General features: G+C 43.4%; 1 protein-coding gene across 2 annotated transcripts in view; it reads right to left on the bottom strand.

The window, feature by feature from the left end:
• The window catches only part of CERT1 (ceramide transporter 1), a 159,175-nt gene that overhangs the window by 109,805 nt on the left and 25,673 nt on the right, over positions 1-23,697 (bottom strand). For both annotated transcript variants that reach the window (XM_048851577.2, XM_048851580.2), the window contains exon 3: positions 2,814-2,930. In XM_048851577.2, the coding sequence (XP_048707534.1) occupies positions 2,814-2,930 (117 nt within the window). The remainder of the gene's footprint in view (positions 1-2,813; positions 2,931-23,697) is intronic.

Genomic DNA, 23,697 nt, shown 5'->3' with positions numbered 1-23,697 from the left:
TAAATGGGTATGGTTATTGCTGAGACACTTAAGGCATGTTCAGAGCAGCTGTATAAATGCTACTTGGCCTTTAGATTTAATAAAGGAATTTCTGGTTGAATTAGTGTGAATTATTCCCTTTATTATTATTATTATTATTAATGGTAATAATAATTGCAACCCCATAATTTAAGCATGAACAAATAAATAAAAACAACATGTTCAGGCAGAGAAACAAGGTAATAACCCCACTTCTTTCCCCCCCACATTTCAGGTTAATTTAAATTATATCATATTCTAAGTCAGAGTTATTGGTAAATACAGTGGTCTCTTGAAACATCTTGAGAAACCAAGTGTATCACCAATTTGTTTAATGTCCATTATTTTAGGAGAAGAGGCCTGCTAAGGACAGAGAATTAACCGGGTATGTTATATGGAAACACAGTGCAAGCCTTGTCTTCATCAGAGTATTTAGTTTCTTGTATTATATATTCAATTTTTTTTATTAAATAATTTGTTGCTTTATTATAGTAAATGATGTGCTCTGACAACAGTTGTATTGACACGAGTTTGGTTTTTGTATTTTAAAATAGTTGTTACTTTTCCTGAGCATACACAAAGTTGTATGGAATGAGAAAGGTCAAAGTAAGACGGTCACAACCACAAGGGTAGCCTAAAATTCCTTGTTACCTGTAAGGGGTTAAGAAGCTCAAATAACCTGGTTGGCACCTGAACAAAGAAACCAATGGGGACAAAAGATACTTTCAAATGGGGGCGGGGGGAGTTTAAGATCAGTTAAACTTATTTCTTTGCTTAATCTCCCCCACAGTCTGGCTGGGGGAAACTGGTGTGCAAAATTTTCTGCTCAATTCGACTTTTGTTTTAAGCTTTGCAATTCACCTTCAACTTTATTTGAACAGAATGTAATGTATAGTTACCTACAGAAAACTGACATGAACACCAATTAATTTGCTCAGATCTGACCAAAAGTAGCTTACCACACACTGACTTTATAAGAATTGAACATTATATATAATAAATGTCTGGTGATACCTAGATCAGAACTAAAATGACTGTCTCTTTTCCCCTCAACTTTGAGGATGACACAGGAAGAGAAACTAGCAAACTACCCAATCTGAAAGGCTCCTAAATTCTAGTCATCTAAGAGTCTCCAGGGACTTAATCTTCTACTGCAGCTCCTCCCCTTACACTGGCCTTTTCCAGGAGAGTGTACGCAATTCTCAGGACTAGTAGTGAAGATCCTAGAGCGCTAACTCCTAAGCCCTCATATGGAAGGATGATAGTTCTTTCACTTTACCCACTCCTCTTCCCGCAGTCAAGGGAAATCTTGTCTACCATGGTGCTATTCCAGCCTTTCAAGAGAATTTCACATGTAATCACCTACAGCCCATGCGGCTGCTGGACAAAACGCTCTCCAGAACGCCATTTCTGTCCCAGAATACAAAATGGCAGGAAATCACTGATTAGCAGAACAAAACTTGCAAAGGAGTTGGGAAATGTTGCCACAGCAAACCCCACTGGCCTGGAATCAAAGGATTGGGAGAGTATTGAAGAAAGAACTCCTGTATTACTGATATTATGGTATTGCCAGAGGCCCCAATTTGCTAGGCATTGTACCAAATAAAAGAGAGTCCCTGCTGTGAAGAGTTTACAATCTAAAAAAGACAAACGAAGTGGTGAATGGGACAATACAAGCAAGGTCAAGGTGTAAGCACATCTTATTAGTTCCATCTTTTCCCACATCCATTCCTGAAGAGGACCAACACATAAAGGGTTAATAGAGAAGGTATTTGGTCAAAATATGTTCAACTCCAGATATGTTTTCAAAAAATAATTTACACTCAACACCTTGCTTGATCTATCCATTATTAGTTGAGAGCTCTCTTTAGGTATTGCAGAAGAAGTGATGCAAAGTGGACCTCTTACCACCTCTACTACTGACTGCACAAAAAGGAATTCTGGTTTGGGACTAGTTATATACACTCAAAAGTGTTCTGGATACACCTTAAATTGACGACATAAAAAGGCACAATACAGGAAAGAGATATTCAGAAACTATTATCTACCAATAGAAAAGTATTTTTAATCAAGTCAGTATATTTCCTAAGAGCACTTTCTACACAACCAAATGCAATTTAACGCAAAAGATTTCGGAATGGTAATGCACATGTGGTGTTTAATTGTACCTGATAAAAGGAGAAATTTAAGAGTCTCAGATAAGTATATACCAGTGAAAACACTGCTGGAAGTTCATAAAGATAAAAAAAATAAAAATAGGTAAACTTAAGTTATTACCATAGCATCTGAGCACACCAAAGATTGGGGCGCTATTGTGCTAGAAACAGCACAAATAAAGAGACAAAAAACTTCAGGATGGGGATTGTCTTACTCCAGGTCTGGACAGAATGAAGTTTTCAACAGTGCCTAAGTGCTGACTTAAGTGATTTGGGTGACATCAAGGTCAGAGGGAGAACAGAATGCAGTAGTCCTAAGTGTGAGATGAGAGTCTAAACAGCCTTAAAAAACAGAAAAGGCCAAATCTTTGAAATGTACGGATGTACCTATGGTAAAATCAGGTACTGGCTAAAAGATACTCAAGAAAGGTTAATGTTTTTAGTTTTTGCTTTTTTTTTGCTCCATTATTTTTGAAGTAGGCTTCTAAAAGCTCTATTTGCCCTTTTAAATTATATTCAAGAACATTTTTAAATCACATGTACCTTTGTAAGTATTTTAATGACTGCAGATTCAGATGTATAACTCTCCATAAGCACATACAGATATCAATTTTGAAAAAAAATCAACAGAAGCCATACCTTGTGTTGTTCTATCGCATCTATCCATTGTTGTCTATGATCAGGATCCTGAGCTCGTAGGTACCAAACACTATCGTTTACGCTAATGTCAAATCTGCATTCATCAAAATCATGAGGCTGTGGAGGGAAACGAAAAGGGGAATATGAGAAGCAGCGCCAGAATTAAGCATAATAAAGATTAGCTATATCAAGCAGAATGCTGATAGTCTAGCTATAAGATGTTGTAGACCACACTATTTGCTTTTTTAACCATAGAGTTAATTAAATTCCTTTTATAGTATTAGCTCCATTTTGTATGGTGGGTCTAAATAAGAATTTAGGTAAATTTTACGTTTAAAAAAATGTTAAACCAATAAATTACACCTTACACCAACCCAGAAAACAGCCAGCAGAAGTTTACAGCATGACATATTGCATATAGTAAGAGTTGATGAAACATTATAGCAACTGCCACAAGATCCATTTAAAAACACTGAAGTATTCTTGGGATTCTACCCAAACATAGACCAAACACTCCTTCCCCCATCCAAATAAAAAACAAAAACCAAACCAATCTTATAGCAGACTAAAAAAGCGAAACTAATAAATACCCCCAGCTGAGTTTTAACTTCAGAAAAAAGAGGAGAGGCAGACACTCCATAAAGTCCACTGTGGCTACTACTACTGATTTTAGATACTGTAGTAATGGACAGCAATATAAAACCATAAGCTAGATTACCTACTAAACATTTGTGTTCATGTAGAACGATACAAATGCAATGCTAGTTGACAGACAAAAGTATGGTCTGACAGATCACAAAGAACCTTCAAAATCCCCAGATAATCACATTTAATCAAAAGGCTAACAGAAAATTTAAAAGAATACACAATAAATGAGACATTACAGTATACAGATACTGTGAACACCAGTAACAATAAGTTGACAAAAAGTTAATTAAAAACATGCCTTTAAATGTTACATAGAAAAACCACAATCAACATTAAAAGTTGATTGCTATGGGGTAACGGGTATCTTAGTACAGGGGTGGGCAAACTTTTTGGTCGGAGGACCACATCCAGGTATGGAAATTGTATGGCGGGCCATGAATGCTCATGAAATTGGTGGTTGGGCTGTGGGAGGGGGTGAGGGCACTGGCTGGGAGTGCAGGTTCGGGGGTGGGGCTGAGGGTTTGGGGTACAGGAAGGTGCTCTGGGCTGGGACCAAGGGGTTCAGAGGGCAGGAGGGGGATCAGGGCTGCGGCAGGGGGTTGAGGCGTGGGTGGGGGGAGAGGGTGGGGGTGCAGGCTCCAGGCAGCGCTTACCTCAAGCAGCTCCCAGAAGCAGTGGCATGCTCCCTCTCTGGCTCCTACATGGAGGCATGGCCAGGCACTTCTGCACTCTGCCCCGTCTGCAGGCACCACCCCTGCAGCTCCCATTAGCCATGGTTCCCAGCCAATGGGAGCTGTGGGGATGGTGCTTGGGGCGAGGGCAGTGTGTGGAGTCCTTTGGCAGTCCTCACATGTAGGAGCCAGAGCGCAGGGGCGGGGGTGTGTGTGTGTAGGAGCCAGAGCGCAGGGGCGGGTGTGTGTGTGTGTGTGTGTGGGAGCCAGAGCGCAGGGGTGGGTGTGTGTGTGTGTGTGTGTGTGTGTGGGAGCCAGAGCGCAGGGGTGGGTGTGTGTGTGAACCCCACTCCCCAACTGGAGCGCCGAAGCAGGGCAAGCCGCGGACCCTGCTTCCCAGCGGGACCTTGAGGGACGGATTAAAATGCCCGAAGGTCCAGATGCAGCCCTCAGGCCATACTTTGCCCACCTCTGTCTTAGTACAAGGACTAGCTCACAATCTCAAATATGGAACCCAAATATTTAACTACAGTCTCTGAAATTACATACGTTCGACTTTCACATATGAAATGGAAACTGGCCACGCACACTGGGTGACTATCTTGTTTACAAGCGCACAGAGACTTTGCATGCAGTTTGCCTACACAATTTCAGAGGCTGATTTGAAATGTGGCCTGTCGTGTTCTGTCTTCAAATACTTAAACATTACTATGCATTCATGAAGCATGGTAGAAAATACTTTGGGACAGTGGTTCTCAATCAGGGTTACGGAGCTCCCTGGGGGGGCTGTGAGGAGTTTTCTGGCAGTCTACCAAGCAGGGCCAGCATTACACTTGCTGGGGCCCAAGGCAGAAAGCTGAAGCCTCATGTATGGGTAGAAGCCCAGGGCCCTGAGCCCTGCCACCTGGGGCTGAAGCCAAAGCCTGAGCAATGTAGCTTTGCAGGGCCCCTTGGGGCATGGGGCCACAGGCAGTTGCCCTGCTTGCAACCCCATAACACCAGCCCTGGCTTTTATATGCAGAATACCATTTATTGTGGCACGGGTGGGCTATGGAGTTTTTTTAATAGCATATTGGGGGCCTCAGAAAGAAAAAGGTTGTAAACTCCTGCTTTGGAGCTATGCCACATGAACCATTTTAGAATAATACATAAAAATCTCAATATTACATCATTTCTCTCATTTAACAGAGACTTCATAGTTAAGGTTGACATCTAAGTAATTTATTTTAACCTCCCATCTCCCAAATGTAACTTACTATGTAGACTGTATTGAAATAAAGAAATGGGTGATCATTTTAGGTTAAAGTGTTGATTTTTTAACCACAGCATTTCAGAAATCAGGAATACTTAAAAATAACAATATTAAAAAATAATAGTTTAAAAATTTCTTAAGTGCCTCACTTTCAGTCCATTTCTACCTTTCCAACAGAATATTAGAAATCACCAATTCACATGTGCAGAGATCTGCAATCACTCATGGGTAGGATAGCTCCGATTAAAACGGATTTTAAAATAAAACATTAACAGTATGTTTATAGCTAGTTCAGCAGGGAATTAGTGATTAGGTACTTGGCTGCCTCTGTCTGACAGCACCATGGATAGATATAACAAGCTCTAAGGAGGCAACAGCAGCAAGAGACAGAAGAAGGAGCTGAACAAAGAAGGAATGCAGTTAGACTGTGGAGGGAGACAGGAAAAAAGAGGCTTAGTTGGTAAATTACTTGCCCCTCTCCACAAACATTAGGCTGCCTCAAAAAGAAACTGCCAATACTGTTCCCCTAGCTAGCCAACTCAGATTCCTGCCTCACTCTGAAAAGCAATACAGGATCAAGTAAGTACAGGCTATCATAACACATACGCACAAGGGAACTGAATTAAGATTACACAGGCAACCTTAATTCTGACATTTCCTAACTGGAGTGCTTTGCTTCACAAAGTTCAACATTATTTTAACAGTTTTTTTGTAGGCAATATTTATATACTAAAAAACACAGCAGTTAATCTAGTGAATTGGGCATAGGGCTGGGAATCAGGAACTCCTGATCTCAATCCCTGGCTGTGCCAACTATTAACTGTATAGCTTTGGGAAAATGAAAGCTTTTATATTCCTTATTCAAAATGAGAAAAATTGCTTACCTCACAAGGCTGTTGTAAAGACAAAGCGCTTTGAAAATATAAATACTGTCATAATATTATATTTATATAAAAGCACAGGGCCATAAAATTTCATTAATGCCAAGTCAGGAGATAGCCACAACCCTCCAGAATAGCAATATATTCAAGGCTGATAAAAATGCATTCTTTTTCAGATGCCAGAGCGTGTGATCCAGTAACACCTCCCTGTTCAGGTGCAGAAATAGGAAGAGGAGGTAAATGACAGTCTGTACCTCATCCAGTGGTTAGAGATTGAAACAGGAGGGTGAATTCTCACAATAGCCAAGGAAGTGGGATTTATTAGAACACTAAGGGTATGTCTACACTACGAAATTAGGTCGAATTTATAGAAGTCGGTTTTGTAGAAAGCGTTTTTATACAGTTGATTGTGTGTGTCCCCACACAAATGCTCTAAGTGCATGTAGTTGGCGGAGTGTGTCCACAGTACCGAGACAACAGTCGACTTCCGGAGCGTGGCACTGTGGGTGGCTATCCCACAGTTCCCGCAGTCTCTGCGGCCCATTTGAATTCTGGGTAGAAATCCCAGTGCCTGATGGGGCTAAAACATTGTCACGGGTGGTTCTGGGTACATATCGTCAGGCCCCCGTTCCCTCCCTCTCTCCGTGAAGGCAAGGGCAGACAATCGTTTTGCGTCTTTTTTCTTGAGCTACCTGGGCAGACGCCATACCACAGCAAGCATGGAGCTCACTCAGCTAACCGTCACCGTATGTCTCCTGGGTGCTGGCAGACATGGTACTGCATTGCTACACAGCAGCAGTTAATTGCCTTTTGGCAGCAGACAGTGCAGTATGACTGGTAGCAGTAATCAACGTAGTCCTGGGTGCTCTTTAAATCAGATGTCTGGGCAAACATGGGAGTGACTCAGCCAGGTCATTTCCCTTGTTTTGTCTTGTGGCGATTCAGTCCTACCGGCAGTGCACTGTCTTTTAACCTCCAGCCAGCAGAAGATGATGGCTAGACGTCATACTGCACCGTCTTCTGCCGAGCACACAGGAGATGATGATGGCTAGCGGTCGTACTGCACAGTCTGCTGCTAGCAAGATGTATAAAGACAGATGAAGTGGCTCAAAACAAGAAATAGACCAGATTTGTTTTGTATTCATTTTCTCCTCCCTCCCTCTGTGAAATAAACGGCCTGTTAAACCCAGTTTTGAGTTCTACCCTTGAGGTTTTGAGTTCTGTCCCTGAGGGGGCCATTCAGTTTCTCGCAAAGCCACCCCCTTCGTTGATTTTAATTCCCTGTAAGCCATGTCGTCAGTCACCCCTCCCTCTGTCAGAGCAACGGCAGACAATCGTTCCGCGCCTTTTTTCTGTGCGGACGCCATACCAAGGCAAGCATGGAGCCCGCTCAGATCACTTTGGCAATCAGGAGCACATTAAACACCACACGCATTATCCAGCGGTATATGCGGCACCAGAACCTGGCAAAGCAATACTGGGTGAGTAGGTGACGACCTCATCACTCACATCACCATGCTGACATGGACAGAGACTTCTCTCAAGCACGGGCCCTGCCAACGTGGGCATCATGGTACTAATGGGGCAGGTTCATGCCGTGGAATGCCGATTCTTGGCCCGGGAAACAGGCACAGACTGATGGGACCGCATAGTGTTGCGGGTCTGGGACGATTCCCAGTAGTTGCGAAACTTCTGCATGCTTAAGGGCACTTTCATGGAACTTTGGGACTTGCTTCACCATGCCCTGAAGCGCAAGAATACCAAGATGAGAGCAGCCCTCACAGTTGAGAAGCGAGTGGCAATAGCCCTATGGAAGCTTGCAATGCCAGACAGCTACCGGTCAGTCAGGAATCAATTTAGAGTGGGCAAATCTACTGTGGGGGCTGCTGTGATGCAAGTAGCCAACGCAATCAAAGACCTGCTGATATCAGATACAGATACAAAGATCTGCTGATACAGATCTGCTGTATTTTAAAGAATCCTTATTGAGATTACAGGGACAAACCATCCCAATGTGTAGAAAGAATAGTAAATATGGCAGGCAACCAGCTTGTCTTAACAGTGAAATCCTTGCTGATCTTAAACACAAAAAAGAGGCTTACAAGAAGTGGAAGATTGGACAAATGTCCAGGGATGAGTATATAAATATTGCTCGGGCATGTTGGAATGGAATCAGGAAGGCTAAATCATACCTGGAGTTGCAGCTAGCGAGGGATGTTAAGAGTAACAAGAAGGGTTTCTTCAGGTATGTTGGCAATAAGAAGAAAGCCAAGGAAAGTGTGGGCCCTACCAAATGAGGGAGGCAACCTAGTGACAAAGGATGTGGAAAAAGCTAACGTACTCAATGCTTTTTTTGCCTCTGTCTTCACGAACAAGGTCAGCTCCCAGACTACTGTACTGGGCAGCACAGCATGGGGAGGAGGTGGCCAGCCCTCTGTGAAAGAAGTAGTGGTTCGGGACTATTTAGAAAATCTGGATGTGCATAAGTCCATAGGGCCGGATGCGTTGCATCCGAGAGTGCTAAAGGAATTGGCGGATGTGATTGCAGAGCTATTGGCCATTATCTTTGAAAACTCATGGCGATCGGGGGAAGTCCCGGAAGATTGGAAAAAGGCTAATGTAGTGCCCATCTTTAAAAAAGGGAAGAAGGATGATCCTGGGAACTACAGGCCAGTCAGCCTCACCTCAGTCCCCAGAAAAATCATGGAGCATGTCCTCAAGGAATCAATTCTGAAGCACTTAGACGAAAGGAAAGTGATCAGGAACAGTCAGCATGGATTCACCAAGGGAAAGTCATGCCTGACTAATCTAATTACCTTCTATGATGAGAAAACTGGTTCTGTGGATGAAGGGAGAGCAGTGGACGTGTTATTCCTCGACTTTAGCAAAGCTTTTGAAACGGTCTCCCACAGTATTCTTGCCAGCAAGTTAAAGAAGTATGGGCTGGATGGATGGACTATAAGGTGGGTAGAAAGTTGGCTAGATTGTCAGGCTCAACGGGTAGTGATTGTCTAGTTGGCAGCCGGTATCTAGCGGAGTGCCCCAAGGGTCAGTTCTGGGGCCGGTTTTGTTCAATATCTTCATAAATGATCTGGAGGATGGTGTGGATTGCACCCTCAGCAAGTTTGCCGATGACACTAAACTGGGAGGAGTGGTAGATACTCTGGAGGGTAGGGATAGAATACAGAGGAACCTAGACAAATTGGAGGATTGGGCCAAAAGAAATCTGATGAGGTTCAACAAGGACAAGTGCAGAGTTCTGCACTTAGGACGGAAGAATCCAATGCACCGCTACAGACTAGGGACCGAATGGCTAGGCAGCAGTTCTGCAGAGAAGGACCTAGGGGTGACAGTGGACGAGAAGCTGGATATGAGTCAACAGTGTGCCCTTGTTGCCAAGAAGGCCAATGGCATTTTGGGGTGTATAAGTAGGGGCACTACCAGTAGATCAAGGGACGTGATCGTTCCCCTCTATTTGACATTGGTGAGGCCTCATCTGGAGTACTGTGTCCAGTTTTGGGCCCCACACTACAAGAAGGATGTGGAGAAATTGGAGAGAGTCCAGCGAAGGGCAACAAAAATGATTAGGGGACTGGAACACATGACTTATGAGGAGAGGCTGAGGGAACTGGGATTGTTTAGTCTACGGAAGAGAAGAATGAGGGGGGATTTGATAGCTGCTTTTAACTACCTGAAAGGTGGATCCAAAGAGAATGGATCTAGACTATTCTCAGTGATAGATGACAAGACAAGGAGTAATGGTCTCAAGTTGCAGTGGGGGAGATTTAGGTTGGATATTAGGAAAAACTTTTTCACTAGGAGGATGGTGAAACACTGGAATGCGTTACCTAGGGAGGTGGTGGAATCCCCTTCCTTAGAAATTTTTAAGGTCAGGCTTGACAAAGCCCTGGTTGGGATGATTTAGTTGGGATTGGTCCTGCTCTGGGCAGGGGGTTGGACTAGATGGCCTCCAGAGGTCCCTTCCAACTCTGTTATTCTATGATTCTATGATCAAGGGTAGTGACCCTGGGAAATGTGCAGGTCATAGTGGATGGCTTTGCTGCAATGGGATTCCCTAACTGTGGTGGGGCCATAGACGGAACCCATATCCCTATCTTGGCACCGGAGCACTAAGCCGGCGAGTACATAAACTGCAAGGGGTACTCTTCAATAGTGCTGCAAGCACTGGTGGATCACAAAGGACGTTTCACCAACATCAACGTGGGATGGCCGGGAAAGGTACATGACGCGGGCATCTTCAAGAACTCTGGTCTGTTTCAAAAGCTGCAGGAAGGGACTTGATTCCCAGACCAGAAAATAACTGCTGGGGATGTTGAAATGCCTATAGTTATCCTTGGGGACCCAGCCTACCCCCTAATGCCATGGCTCATAAAGCCGTACACAGGCAGCCTGGACAGTAGTCAGGGAGCTGTTCAACTACAGGCTGAGCAAGTGCAGAATGGTGGTAGAATGTGCATCTGGACATTTAAAAGCGCGCTGGCACAGTTTACTGACTTGGTTAGACCTCAGCGAAACCAATATTCCCACTGTTATTACTGCTTGCTGTGCACTCCACAATATCTGTGAGAGTAAGGGGGAGACATTTATGGCGGGGTGGGAGGTTGAGGCAAATCGCCTGGTTGCTGGTTTCACACAGCCAGACACCAGGGCTGTTAGAAGAGCACAGGAGGGCGCGGTGCGCATAAGAGAAGCTTTGAAAACCAGTTTCATGACTGGCCAGGCTACGGTGTGAAAGTTCTGTTGGTCTCTCCTTGATGAACCCCCCCGCCCCTTGGTTCACTCTACTTCCTTGTAAGCTAACCACCCTCCCCTCCTCCCTTCGATCACCACTTGCAGAGGCAATAAAGTCATTGTTACTTCACATTCATGCATTCTTTATTCATTCATCTCACAAATAGGGGGATGACTACCAAGGTAGCCCAGGAGGGGTGGTGGAGGAGGGAAGGACAAGGCCACACAGCACTTTAAAAGTTTAAAACTTTAAAACTTAATGAATGCCAGCCTTCTGTTGCTTGGCCAGTCCTCTGGGGTGGAGTGGCCGGAGGCCCCCCCACCGCGTTCTTGGGCGTCTGGGTGAGGAGGCTATGGAACTTGGAGGAGGGCGGTTGGTTACACAGGGGCTGTAGCGGCCGTCTGTGCTCCTGCTGCTTTCCTGCAGCTCAACCATACGCTGGAGCATATTGGTTTGATCCTCCAGCATTGAATATTGGTTTGATCCTCCAGCATTTGATCCTGCCTCCTCTCATCACGCTGCCGCCACCTTTCAGATTCAGCCAGTCACTTTGTGCTTTCCTGCACTCTGACATTGTCTGCCTCCACGCATTCGTCAATGCTCTGTCAGTGTGGGAGGACATCATGAGCTCAGAAACATTTCATCGCAAGTGCGTTTTTTTCACCTTCTAATCTTCACTAGCCTCTGGGAAGGAGAAGATCCTGTGATCCTTGAAACACATGCAGCTGGTGGAGAAAAAAAAGAGGCAGTGGTATTAAAAAAAACACATTTTCTAGAACAATGGCTACACTCTTTCATGGTAAACCTTGCTGTTAACATTACATACACAGCACATGTGCTTTCGTTCCAAGGTCGCATTTTTCCTCCCCCCACCACGTGGCTAGCCCCTCACCTCTCCCCATGGCTAGCAGCGGGGAACATTTCTGTTCAGCCACAGGCAAACAGCCCAGCAGGAACGGGCACCTCTGAATGTCCCCTTAAGAAAACGGAAAAAGAAAAGGAGTACTTGTGGCACCTTAGAGACTCAGAGACTCACCTTAGAGACTCTCCTGCTGGTAATAGCTTATCCAAAGTGACCACTCTCCTTACAATGTGTATGATAATCAAGGTGGTCCATTTCCAGCACAAATCCAGGTAAAAGAATAAACAGACAAATCAGACGTCAAGAATTATAACATTCATAAACCAGTCGGAGAACGCTTCAATCTCTCTGGTCACGCGATTACAGACATGAAAGTCGCTATTTTACAACAAAAAAAACTTCAAATCCAGACTCCAGCGAGAGACTGCTGAATTGGAATTCATTTGCAAATTGGATACAATTAACTTAGGCTTGAATAGAGACTGGGAGTGGCTTAGTCATTATCCAAGGTAGCCTATTTCCCCTTGTTTTTTCCTACCCCCCCCAGCCCCCAAGACATTCTTGTTATACCCTGGATTTGTGCTGGAAATGGCCCACCTTGTTTATCATACACAATGTAAGGAGAGTGGTCACTTTGGATAAGCTATTACCAGCAGGAGAGTGGGGTGGGAGGAGGTATTTTTTCATGCTTTGTGTGTGTATATAATAAGATCTTCTACACTTTCCACAGTATGCATCCGATGAAGTGAGCTGTAGCTCACGAAAGCTTATGCTCAAATAAATTGGTTAGTCTCTAAGGTGCCACAAGTACTCCTTTTCTTTTCGCGAATACAGACTAACACGGCTGTTACTCTGAAACCCTTAAGAAAAGCACCCTATTTCAACCAGGTGACCATGAATGATATCACTCTCCTGAGGATAACACAGAGAGATAAAGAACGGATGTTGTTTGAATGCCAGCAAACATACACTGCAATGCTTTGTTCTACAATGATTCCCGAGTACATGCTACTGGCCTGGCGTGGTAAAGTGTCCTACGATGGTGGACAGAATAAGGCTGCCCTCCCCAGAAACCTTCTGCAAAGGCTTTGGGAGTACATCCAGGAGAGCCGCAAATGCCAGGGCAAATTAATCATTAAACATGCTTGCTTTTAAACCATGTATATTATTTTAAAAAGGTACACTCACCAGAGATCCCTTCTCCATCTGGCGGATCCGGGAGGCAGCCTTGGGTGGGTTCGGGGGCGATTGCCTCCAGGTCCAGGGTGAGAAACAGTTCCTGGCTGTCGGGAAAACCGGTTTCTCCGCTTGCTTGCTGTGAGCTATCACCTTCCTCATCCCCAAAACCTGCTTCCGTGTTGCCTCCATCTCCACTGAAGGAGTCAAACAACACGGCTGGGGTAGTGGTGGCTGAACCCCCTAAAATGGCATGCAGCTCATCATAGAAGTGGCATGTTTGGGGCTCTGACCTGGAGAGGCCGTTTGCCTCTCTGGTTTTCTGGTAGGCTTGCCTCAGCTCCGTAAGTTTCACGCGGCATTGCTTTGGGTCCCTGTTATGGCCTCTGTCCTTCATGCCCTGGGAGATTTTGACAAATGTTTTGGCATTTCAAAAACTGGAATAGAGTTCTGATGGCACGGATTCCTCTCCCCATACAGCGATCAGATCCCGTACCTCCCGTTCGGTCCATGCTGGAGCTCTTTTGCGATTCTGGGACTCCATCATGGTCACCTCTGCTGATGAGCTCTGGCCAGCGTGGCAAGCTACAGGTGTCCATGCAAACAGGAAATTGAAATTCAAAAGTTCTCGGGCCTTTTCCTGTCTACCTGGCCAGTGCATCTGAGTTGAGAGTGCTGTCCAGAGAGATCACAATAGAATACTCTGTGATAGCTCTCGGAGGCCAATACTGTCTAATTGCGTCCACAGTACCCCAAATTCGACCTGGCAAGGCCGATTTAAGCGCTAATCCACTTGTCGGAGTGGAGTAAGGAAATCGATTTTAAGAGCCCTTTAAGTCAAAAAAAAAAAGGGCTTCATTGTGTGGACGGGTGTAGGTTTACATCGATTTAACACTGCTAAATTCAACCTAAACTCCTAGTGTAGACCAGGGCTAAGTTGTTTGGCTTACCCAAACCAGAAAGAGGAAGGGGAGCTCTTCTCTAGTTTTAACAGAGGTGCAACTGTACTTCCTCCCCTCACTTCTTTTATCTCTGGCCTCATCGTCTTTTTACCTACCTTAGGTTCTATGACATAGAACTCATGGTTCCAAGGATAACAACATATTAGAGGTGTGTGTATAACTGTTTCAGCTAGTATTTCCTTCACAATATGAGGACTAGCCTAAGACATGGTACGTATGAGAAGACAATATGCTGTTCAGAATTCTCTCTACTCTATCAGTTTAAGGAGGAAAACAAAGTTTAAAGAAGATAATTTTAAAATTAAGCAAATGAAAAATATCATTAGGTTATTTAATATAACTAAGCAACAATATTACCATGAAATGGCAAATGCTTTTTTGGCCATGAGCCTGAGTACTGTAATCTCCCTTCAGAAGTGCAGCACACACTACAACCAATCAGCTGACTGGTTCTAGTAACAAAATTATTTAATACCCAACCATTATAACTTTCTATACAGAGATAATAAAGAGGAAATAAACCATGGAACAGATTTCATACTGCTTTACTTTCCAATCAATATGGAGAAAAAATATTAAAGTTGCAGTCTCTCTTCATAATCCACAGGAAAATTACTTTGCTAAAGCAGCCACAACCTATTTTGAAGAACTTTTTGCAGATCAGCCTTCCCCCCTTGCCTCTCCCCCCCCCCCCCAAAAAAAAAACAAAAATAAAAAAACATTTTTCTCCACAAGATCTCTAAATGGTCAAATGGGCAAAAAGAAAATGGCGGTTCTAGATTGGGAAGGTTCTGCAATGTTCCTGTTCCTTTTTGGCATCCCTAAGGGGGCAAAGTTAAGGTTGCCTGGATGTACTGTGTGGAACGTGTCATCTTAACTACTTACTATTTTTCTAATGTTTATCTTCTTCTAATGCTAGCTTTTTTGAAGGGATATGTAAAAAGGACCTTAATGTGACATTGTCTCATGTTACAACAGAGCTTTAAGAAATACACATTCTGGAGAGCTTAGAGAGCCTGCAACCTTCCACATTAATGAAGCTTTTGAATGTAATTTTCCCTTTTTTAAAAAAAAGCAAACTGGGAATAAGTGAAGGGGAATCAGTGTGACATCTGCTGGGGGAGCAGCTTCCGAGGTGCTCATCACAGATCCTCAGCTACCAGCTCTACTCCTCCTCTCTGCCCTTGGTAGCTTTGAAAGGCCAGTAAAGGAGGGGATCATTTAATCAAGGAGCGGTGAGTGAATAGGAGTCACTATCCACCATCCAGACCTAGAGCAGAAGAAGGGGAACTCTGGCTCCCGTTTCAACTTATTTCCCCAGTAGCCTCAGAAAATGCAAAGCTGCACATGCAGGCCTCCAGAGAGCATTAAGGCAAATAGGAGAGCAGGGTGGAGAAAGAGAAGACTGTTCACATAAAATGTTTTGGCTATGGATCTTATACAGATTGCAAAACAGCTTTTAAAAGTGTAATGTGGCAGGTTGCATATGCAAGGGCTCTTTCAAGACCCACCCTTTCACAAGAGAGGGCCCAATCACTGTTGACAATCTAAAAATACATTGTATGAAGCACAACGTTAGAATTATTATTATTTGTCCAGGATATTACCACAGCACTAATTTAACCATAAATTCCTTTACTAAATCCAAAGGCTGAATGGTATTTGCTCTAAACATGCCTAAAAAGCTTAAAAAATAAGCAATTTATTGCACCCAAAGAGTAACAAAACATTTAAGCATTTGATCAAGATACTTATAAAATGGACTAAACCCAAAAGTGCTTAGACCCATACTGCTCAGCTCCAACTTGGTCAAGTAGGTATTAGCAATGGACTCTTTAAGAGTTTACTTTTTATACCCCTTTACAAACAAGTGATGTCACTGCTAATTATAGAACTTTAGCTAAGGCCAGATGAAGCAGTTTCTTATATAGCCAATTATTTATTGCACCTGATACGCAGCTAACCATGTTTTATTTCTATTACTTCAGTCCATACCTTAAATAAGAGGATATGGTATTTTAAAGGGTCACTACAAGTTTAACACAATAACTCTCAATCTCTCATTCTTTTTGGTCATATGCTTTGGGCTGATTGCTCATGTTAATATACCAACTCAGTTTAAAACCATAGTTCACCCAAACCTAACATGGGCCTGTTATAAAGATAAAGGGAAGGGTAACCACCTTTTTGTATACAGTGCTATAAAATTCCTCCTTGCCAGAAGAAAACTCCTTTTACCTGTAAATGGTTAAGAAGCTAAGGTAACCTCACTGGCACCTGATCCAAAATGACCAATGAGGGGACAAGATATTTTCAAATGGGGGAGGGGGGGGGTGGAGGAGAAGAGAGATGACACACAAAAGGTTTTGTTTGTCTGCATGATACCTTTGCCGGGAACAGATTAAGGATGTAAGCCTTTCAACTTCTGTGAAGTTAGTAAGTAATTTAGCTAAAATGCGTTAGATTTTCTTTTGTTTTTTGGCTTGTAAATTCGCTGTGCTGGAGGGAATGTGTATTCCTGTTTTTGTGTCTTTTTGTAACTTAAGGTTTTACCTAGAGGGATTTTTTAGGTTTTAAATTTGATTACCCTGTATTTACCATCCTGATTTTACAGAAGTGATTCTTTTACCTTTTCTTTAAATAAAATGCTTTTAAGAACCTGATTAATTTCTCATTGTTCTTAAGATCCAAGGGTTTGGATCTGTGTTCACCTGTACCAATTGGTGAGATTATTATTATCAAGTCTTCCCCAGGAAAGGGGGTGTAGGGTTTGGGGGAATATTTGGGGGGGGGGAGAAATGTCTCCAAGTGGTCTCTTTCCCTGTTCTTTGTTTAAATTGGTTGGTAGTGACAGCGTATCAGGTTTTAACCTAAGCTGGTTCCCAAGGCAAAAAATAAAATAAAATAAAATAAAATCTGCCTTGGGGAAGTTTTAACGTAAGCTGGTAAAAATAAGCTTAGGGGGTCTTTCATGCAGGTCCCCACATCTGTACCCTAGAGTTCAGAGTGGAGAAGGAACCTTGACATGGTGGCAGAGCGGTGGGACCAGAGATCATTTTGAACCAGAAGCACAGAAGGATTTTAAAAGGTTTTGTAAAAGGTGATTGCAGCTGCAGATTCTGTCTATCTGCCTGGGAACAGAGCAGCTCCATAACAAAAGGATTTCTCTGTAGGCTGAAAACAGCTATCAGAGACAAAGGTATCAGGTTACCGTACAGCAAATTTTACAAGCCAGGGTTTTTTTTCTTTCTATCTCTCGGGTATAGCTAGGTTAAAAACAGAGAGGCTGAGATGACAAAAAGCAATGCCCAACAGAAACTGGAGATAGCCCGACTGGAAGCAGAAGAGAAAAAAAAGGAACATCGGAGACTGGTCAAATTAAAACGATTCGATAAAGAGGAAGGGAAAGAGGCAGAGAAAGCCCACGATGCTGCCTGCAGGAGAGCTATGGAGGCAAAGGAAAAAGAAACGGGGAGGAGGGGAAAAAAGAGGAAGCATGCACTGGAGATAGAGAAGGCAAAGGCTCAGCAGAATATACTGAATAACCCTAACAATCCTTGCCCAACAATCCACAAATGGGAGCGACTATGTCCACAGTATGATAAATCCAGTGATATTGCTGAATATTTTCTCACCTTTGAGAGACTGTGCACACTCCATCAAATTCCTGAAGCTCACAAGATGACCACATTGGTCGCAAAATTGACTGGAAGAGCTCTGGACATATTCAATAAGATGCCTATTAAGAAGGCTTCTTACTAAAATAAATTCAAAAATTTGGTTTTAAAACAATTTCAAGTTACACCTGAAACTTACAAAGTAAAATTTAAAGCCCTTAAGAGAGGGCCTGGACTAAGTAATGTGGCTTATGTAAGCCAGATAACAAATCTGTTTGATAAATAGCTCAATGGACAGGCTGTCACTAACTTTGGAGAAATGTGGAATTTGATGATACAGGAGCAATTCCTAAATATGTCCAAGGATAATATAAAACAAACAGTGTTTATGGAATAAGAAAATGGACTCAGCAGAAAGTCTTGCTTCTTATGCTAATCAATACGAGCAGTCCCAGACCGCCAAAAAGGCGGGACAAACCAAAAGAAAACGGGTGGAGGGAGGAGAGAGGAACAACCCGGGTCACAGTTTAAGCGAATACCAAAAGGAACACCCTCCGACCACACCCTACTACCCGGTGCAGCCCAAGGCTCCAACTACACCCCAAGGAACACTCCAGACACCTTATTGTCCCGCCACACCGTTCTCCAGCAACCCACCTTGCCCCAGTGACCAATCAGCTGGGCGATGTTTTAAATGTAACGAGCCAACTGCCAAGAACCCCCAACAAATTACAGTTCATTGCAACGAAATCACACCAAAGATGCCTCCCAGATACCCTCAGAGTGGAAGGAAACTGAGTGTGGGCGGGAAGAAGGTTACACCGTGGAGGGACACCGAAGCACAAGTGTCAGCTAGCCACACTTCCTTAGTGAACCCCAATTTAATCAACTCAGAGGTCCAAGTGACATTCAACCCTTCAAGTCAAACTCTTGACTTGCCTACAGCCAAGTTGCCGGTCCACTACAAGGGCTGGTCAGGAACGTGGACTTTTGCAGTCTATAATGATTATCCCATCCCCATACTGTTGGGGGAAAACTTGGCCAATCACGTAAAGCTAGCCAAGAGGGTGGGAATGGTCACCCGCAGCCAGGCTAAGCAAGCTGTCACACCTAGCTCTGTTCCAAAAACTTCTACCAGAACCTGGTCAAAGGTAATGAAACTGGACCCCATGCCAACACCTGCAACAGCAGTAGTGGATCTAGTCGCAAAGACCCAAACAAAGCCAGTCCCAAAACCAAAACCAGCACCAGCGAAACAACCAGCACCAAAATCATTGCCAGCACTGAATCCAATGCTTGCAACCCCAACACCAAAGGGCCCTACCGAACCTGCACTGGCAGCAGCAAATAACCCTACACAAGCGGCTCAGCCAAAGCCTAAACCCCAACATAGTGCACCAGCGAAGAGCAGTTCACAGTCAACAAAAACAGCCCCATCACCTGCATCGCTTCCAGAGGGACTTAGCCCAGGTCCACAATCCAATAAAAAACTAATGTCTCCAGCATCAAGGAAACAGTTCCAGACCATACAAAAAGCAAATAAAAGCCTCCAAAAAGCTTGGACGGCAGCACGAAGCAACCCACCGCCTCTCAGCTCTTCTAATCAATCCAGGTTTGTTGTAAAAAGAGGACTTTTATACAAGAAAACTCTTTCTGGTGGACACCAGAAAGACTGGCATCCTCAAAAACAGTTGGTAGTTCCAAATAAGTACCGGGTAAAGCTCTTAAGCTTAGCCCACAATCATCCTAGTAACCATGCTGGGGTAAACAAAACCAAAAACCATTTAAAAAAGTTGTTCCACTGGAAGAAAATGGGCAAGAATGTTTCTACCGATGTCTGGTCTTGGAAGGTGTGCCAAAAAGTAAAAAAACCCCAAACCAGGTCAAAGCCATTCTCCAGCCACTCCCCATAATGGAGGTTCCATTTCAGCAAGTAGCTGTAAATATTCTGGGTCCTTTTCCAAAAAAGACACCCAAAAAACAGCAGTACAAACTGATTTTCATAAATTTTGCCACCCAATGGCCGAAAGCAATAGCTCTAAGCAACACCAGGGCTAAAAGTGTGTGCCAGGCACTAACAAACATTTTTTCCAGGGTAGGTTGGCCTCCAACATCCTTACAAATGCAGGAACTAATTTCCTGGCAGAAACTATAAAAAGCCTTTGGGAAGCTCGTGGGGTAAATCACTTGGTTGCCACCCCTTACCACCATCAAACAAATGACCTGGAGAAAAAAGTTTAATTAAACTTTAGGGGCCATAATACGTAAATTCGTAAATAAGCACTCCAATAATTGGAACCTAGTGTTGCAACAGTTGCTCTTTGCCTACAGAGCTGTACCCCATCCCAGTTTAGGGTTTTCACCATTTAAACTTGTATATGGCCACGAGGTTAAGGGGCCAGTACAACTGGTAAAGCAGCAATGGGAGAGGTTTAAACCTTCACCAAAATGGAACATTCTAAACTTTGTAACCAACCTACAAAACATCCTCCTAACCTCTTTAGCCCTTGCTAAAGAAAACCTAAAAAATGCTCAAAAAAAGTAAAAAGCCAGGTATAATAAACATGCCAAAAAGCGTTCCTTCAAAGTAGGGGACCAGGTCATGGTCTTAAAGGTGCTCCAGGCCCATAAAATGAAAGCGTCATAAAAAGGGCCAATCGCAGTCCAAAAGCGCCTGGAAGCTGTTAATTATCTCATAGCATTCCCCACCTCAAACCAAAAGCTTAAGGTGTACCATATTAATTCTCTAAAGCGCTTTTATTCCAAAAAATTAAAGGTCAGTTTACAGCCCAGAAAAAAAAAACAACGTTAAGTGGCGTAAAGGTGTCTACTACAAAAAAAAGTAATGGTGGTGTGGAAGAGGTGAACCTCTCCATAACCCTTGGGCGTATGCAGCAACAGCAGATCAAAAAGCTGTGCACTAGCTATGCGCCAACATTCTCAGCCACCCCAAAACTGACTAAAGGTGCATACCACTTCATTAATACAGGTAATGCTCACCCAATTAGAGCCCAACCTTACCGGGTGTCTCCTCAAGTTAAAACTTCTATAAAACGAAAAATCCAAAATATGCCATAAATGGGTGTAATCCGCCCCTCTGGCAGTGCATGGGCATCTCCAGTGGTTCTAGTTCCCAAACCAGATGGGGAGACATGTTTTTGCGTGGACTACCGTAAGCTAAATGCTGTAACTTGCCCAGACAACTATCCAATGCCACGCACAAATAAACTAATAAAGAAACTGGGACAGGCCCAGTTCATCTCTGCTTTAAACTTAACCAAAGGGTACTGGCAGGTGCCGCTAAATAAATCTGCCAAGAAAACGTCAGCCTTTATCACACGTCGGGCTGTATAAATTTAATGTACTCCCTTTTGGGCTGCGAAATGCACCCGCCACTTTCCAAAAACTTGTAAATGGTTTCCTGGCGAAACTGAAAAAAATATGCAGTCACCTACCTTAAGGATATGGCCATATTTTCAGATTCCTGGGCAAAACACCTAACACATCTACAAAAAGTCTTCAAGTGCATAAAAAAGGCAAAACTAACGGTTAAGTCTAAAAAGTGTCAAATAGGCCTAAACAAAGTAACTTACCTTAAACACCAGGTGGGTCAAAAAACGATCAACCCCCTACATGCCAAAGTAAATGCTATCCAAAAGTGGCTTGTCCCAAAGTCAAAAAAACAGGTCCAATCCTTCTTAAGCTTGGCCGAATATTACAGGCGATTTGTACCGCAATACAGCCAAATCACCGCCCCACTAACAAACCGAACCAAAAAAAGCCAGCCAAATGCAGTTCAGTGAACTAAAAAGCGTCAAAAGGCCTTTAACCAGCTTAAAGCAACACTCATGTCTAACCCTGTGCAAAGAGCCCCAGACTTTAACAAACCATTCCTAGTAACCACAAATGCATCCAATCTGATTACCCTGTAAAGTATTTACATCCTAATTTTACAAAGGTAATTCTTTTAATTTTTCTTTAAATAAATTAATTTTTCATTGTTCTTAAAAGCCAAGGGTTTGGGTCTGTCGTTCACCTGTACCAATTGTAAGAATATCATCATCAAGCCTTTCCCAGGAAAGGGGTGTAAGGCTTGGGGGAATATTTTGGAGGGGGTGGGGAAGACGTCTCCAAGTGGTCTCTTTCCCTGTTCTTTGTTTAAATCGCTTGGTGGCGGCAGCGTATCAGGTTTTTAACCTAAGCTGGTTCCCAAGGCAAAAATAAATAAATAAATAAATCTGTGCCTTGGGAAAGTTTTAACCTAAGCTAGTAAATATAAGCTTAGGAGTTCTTTCATGCAGGTCCCCACATCTGTATCCTAAAGTTCAAAGTGTGGAAGAAACCTTAACAGGACCTATATTCCTACACAAAACACTGGATCCCCAGACCTGCAGCATCCCTCAACATCCTTTTTAGATACCAGCCACCCCTTACCTGCCTCCAAGAGCCACCTACAGAGGGCATCTCTGAAATAAAAACTAAGTGTGAGAACATTTGATCCCCCTGTGACAGACTGACAATATCCTGAACAAAAAACTTATGGAATTAAGATAAACATTATTGAATTAAGTTTAATACCTTTGGGGTCAACTGTATTAAAAATGCAGTTGTATCTGTGTGTTACTGTGGAATTGTATGTCACTCTTCTAGGAAACTAACACAATCTCTAGAAATTATTAGGAACTTGAAAGGGCTTTTTGGATAACGTGTATGAAATGGATTTCCTACAAAGTAGTTGGGAGGAGGGAAATGCAAATTCTCTCCTGTTGTAATAACTGGGCCTCCATATTTACCTGAATTGAGATCTTAATTGTAAAAAGTATGTAAAAGTTCATAAATGTCACAATAACGTATAATAAATATTAATAGGAAAGGTTACAAAACAGAGACAAGAAACTGAGTTAGTCCAAACAAAAAGGTTCACGGACTTAATTCAAAGACTATTAAAATCATGAGTAAACTAAAAAGTGTAAATTAAAAATCAGTGAACCAAAACTGGTGTGTCAAAAAACTAGGCCTAACTGGTGAACAAAATAACATGGGAATGGGCTATTTCATCCACTACTTCCTTTTGGGGTTCTTAAAGAAAGGGTATGTCTACACCTTAATGTAAGCCCAGGACTTGAGTCAGCTGACCTGGGTTAGTGAAACCAGGGCTTGAGCATCTACATAGACTGTTAACCCTACATTAAGATCTAACTAGAGCTCAAAACTGGGGCTCTGGCATCCACACTGCAGCGCAGACACATGCTACTGGCACCCTCCCAAAAATGTGACAGCTCTAACACTTGGACCATGGTGAACTGTGGAAAAACTTGACTGTCCGCCCAGCATCTTACAAGAATTTTGAATAGCCCACCAACATATCCTGCCCAGCCGTTGTTTTGGTCCTTGTGTTCCCAGCTACCAGAGCCAGCAACACTGAGGAGACACCTTTTCAAAGACTTCTCTTTGTTTTGCTTTCACTCCCGTGTCACGAAACAGTCAGAGCTGCCATGAAATGCTGGTAGACATTTCGGCAGTGTTTTCTGACCTATCAAAGGCACCTGACAGAGCTTATGACAGAGCAGGAGGTGTTAGTGGAGTACCACCACCAACCAGGCATGACAGACTCACATTGGCTGATGCTGCTCATTTACTCAGTACAGGCACTGATGCCCGCTATGTAGACTGGTGGGATCACAGTCACGCATACCTTTGATGACCAGCAGTGGGTCCAGAACTTTCGCATGAAGAAAGCTACATTTCTGGAGCTTTGTGAGCAGCTTGCCCTGACAAGACAGATTGCTATAGCCATCTGGAAAGCTGGCTAACCTAGACTGCTACAGGTCCATTGCAAACCAGTTTGGTGTTGGAAAGTTGACTATGGTAAAGTGGTGACAGAGCTTTCTGAGGCAATTAGGCTTGTAGTTTACCCCCAAGGTGGTGGGCATAGAAGATACTCGTGAAGTAACTGCTGGCTTTGAGAGAATGAGGCTTCCAAACTGTGCTGGTGCCACTGATGAGACTTGTGCCCACAGTTTGCCCTCCTCAAGGGGAACGAGTACATAAACCACAAAAGG

This window comes from Caretta caretta, chromosome 5 (genome assembly GCF_965140235.1).
Source record: "Caretta caretta isolate rCarCar2 chromosome 5, rCarCar1.hap1, whole genome shotgun sequence".
NCBI classification, from domain to species: domain Eukaryota; kingdom Metazoa; phylum Chordata; order Testudines; family Cheloniidae; genus Caretta; species Caretta caretta.
Note: the sequence above shows the minus strand (reverse complement) of the source record. Positions and strands in the feature narration are given on the sequence as shown.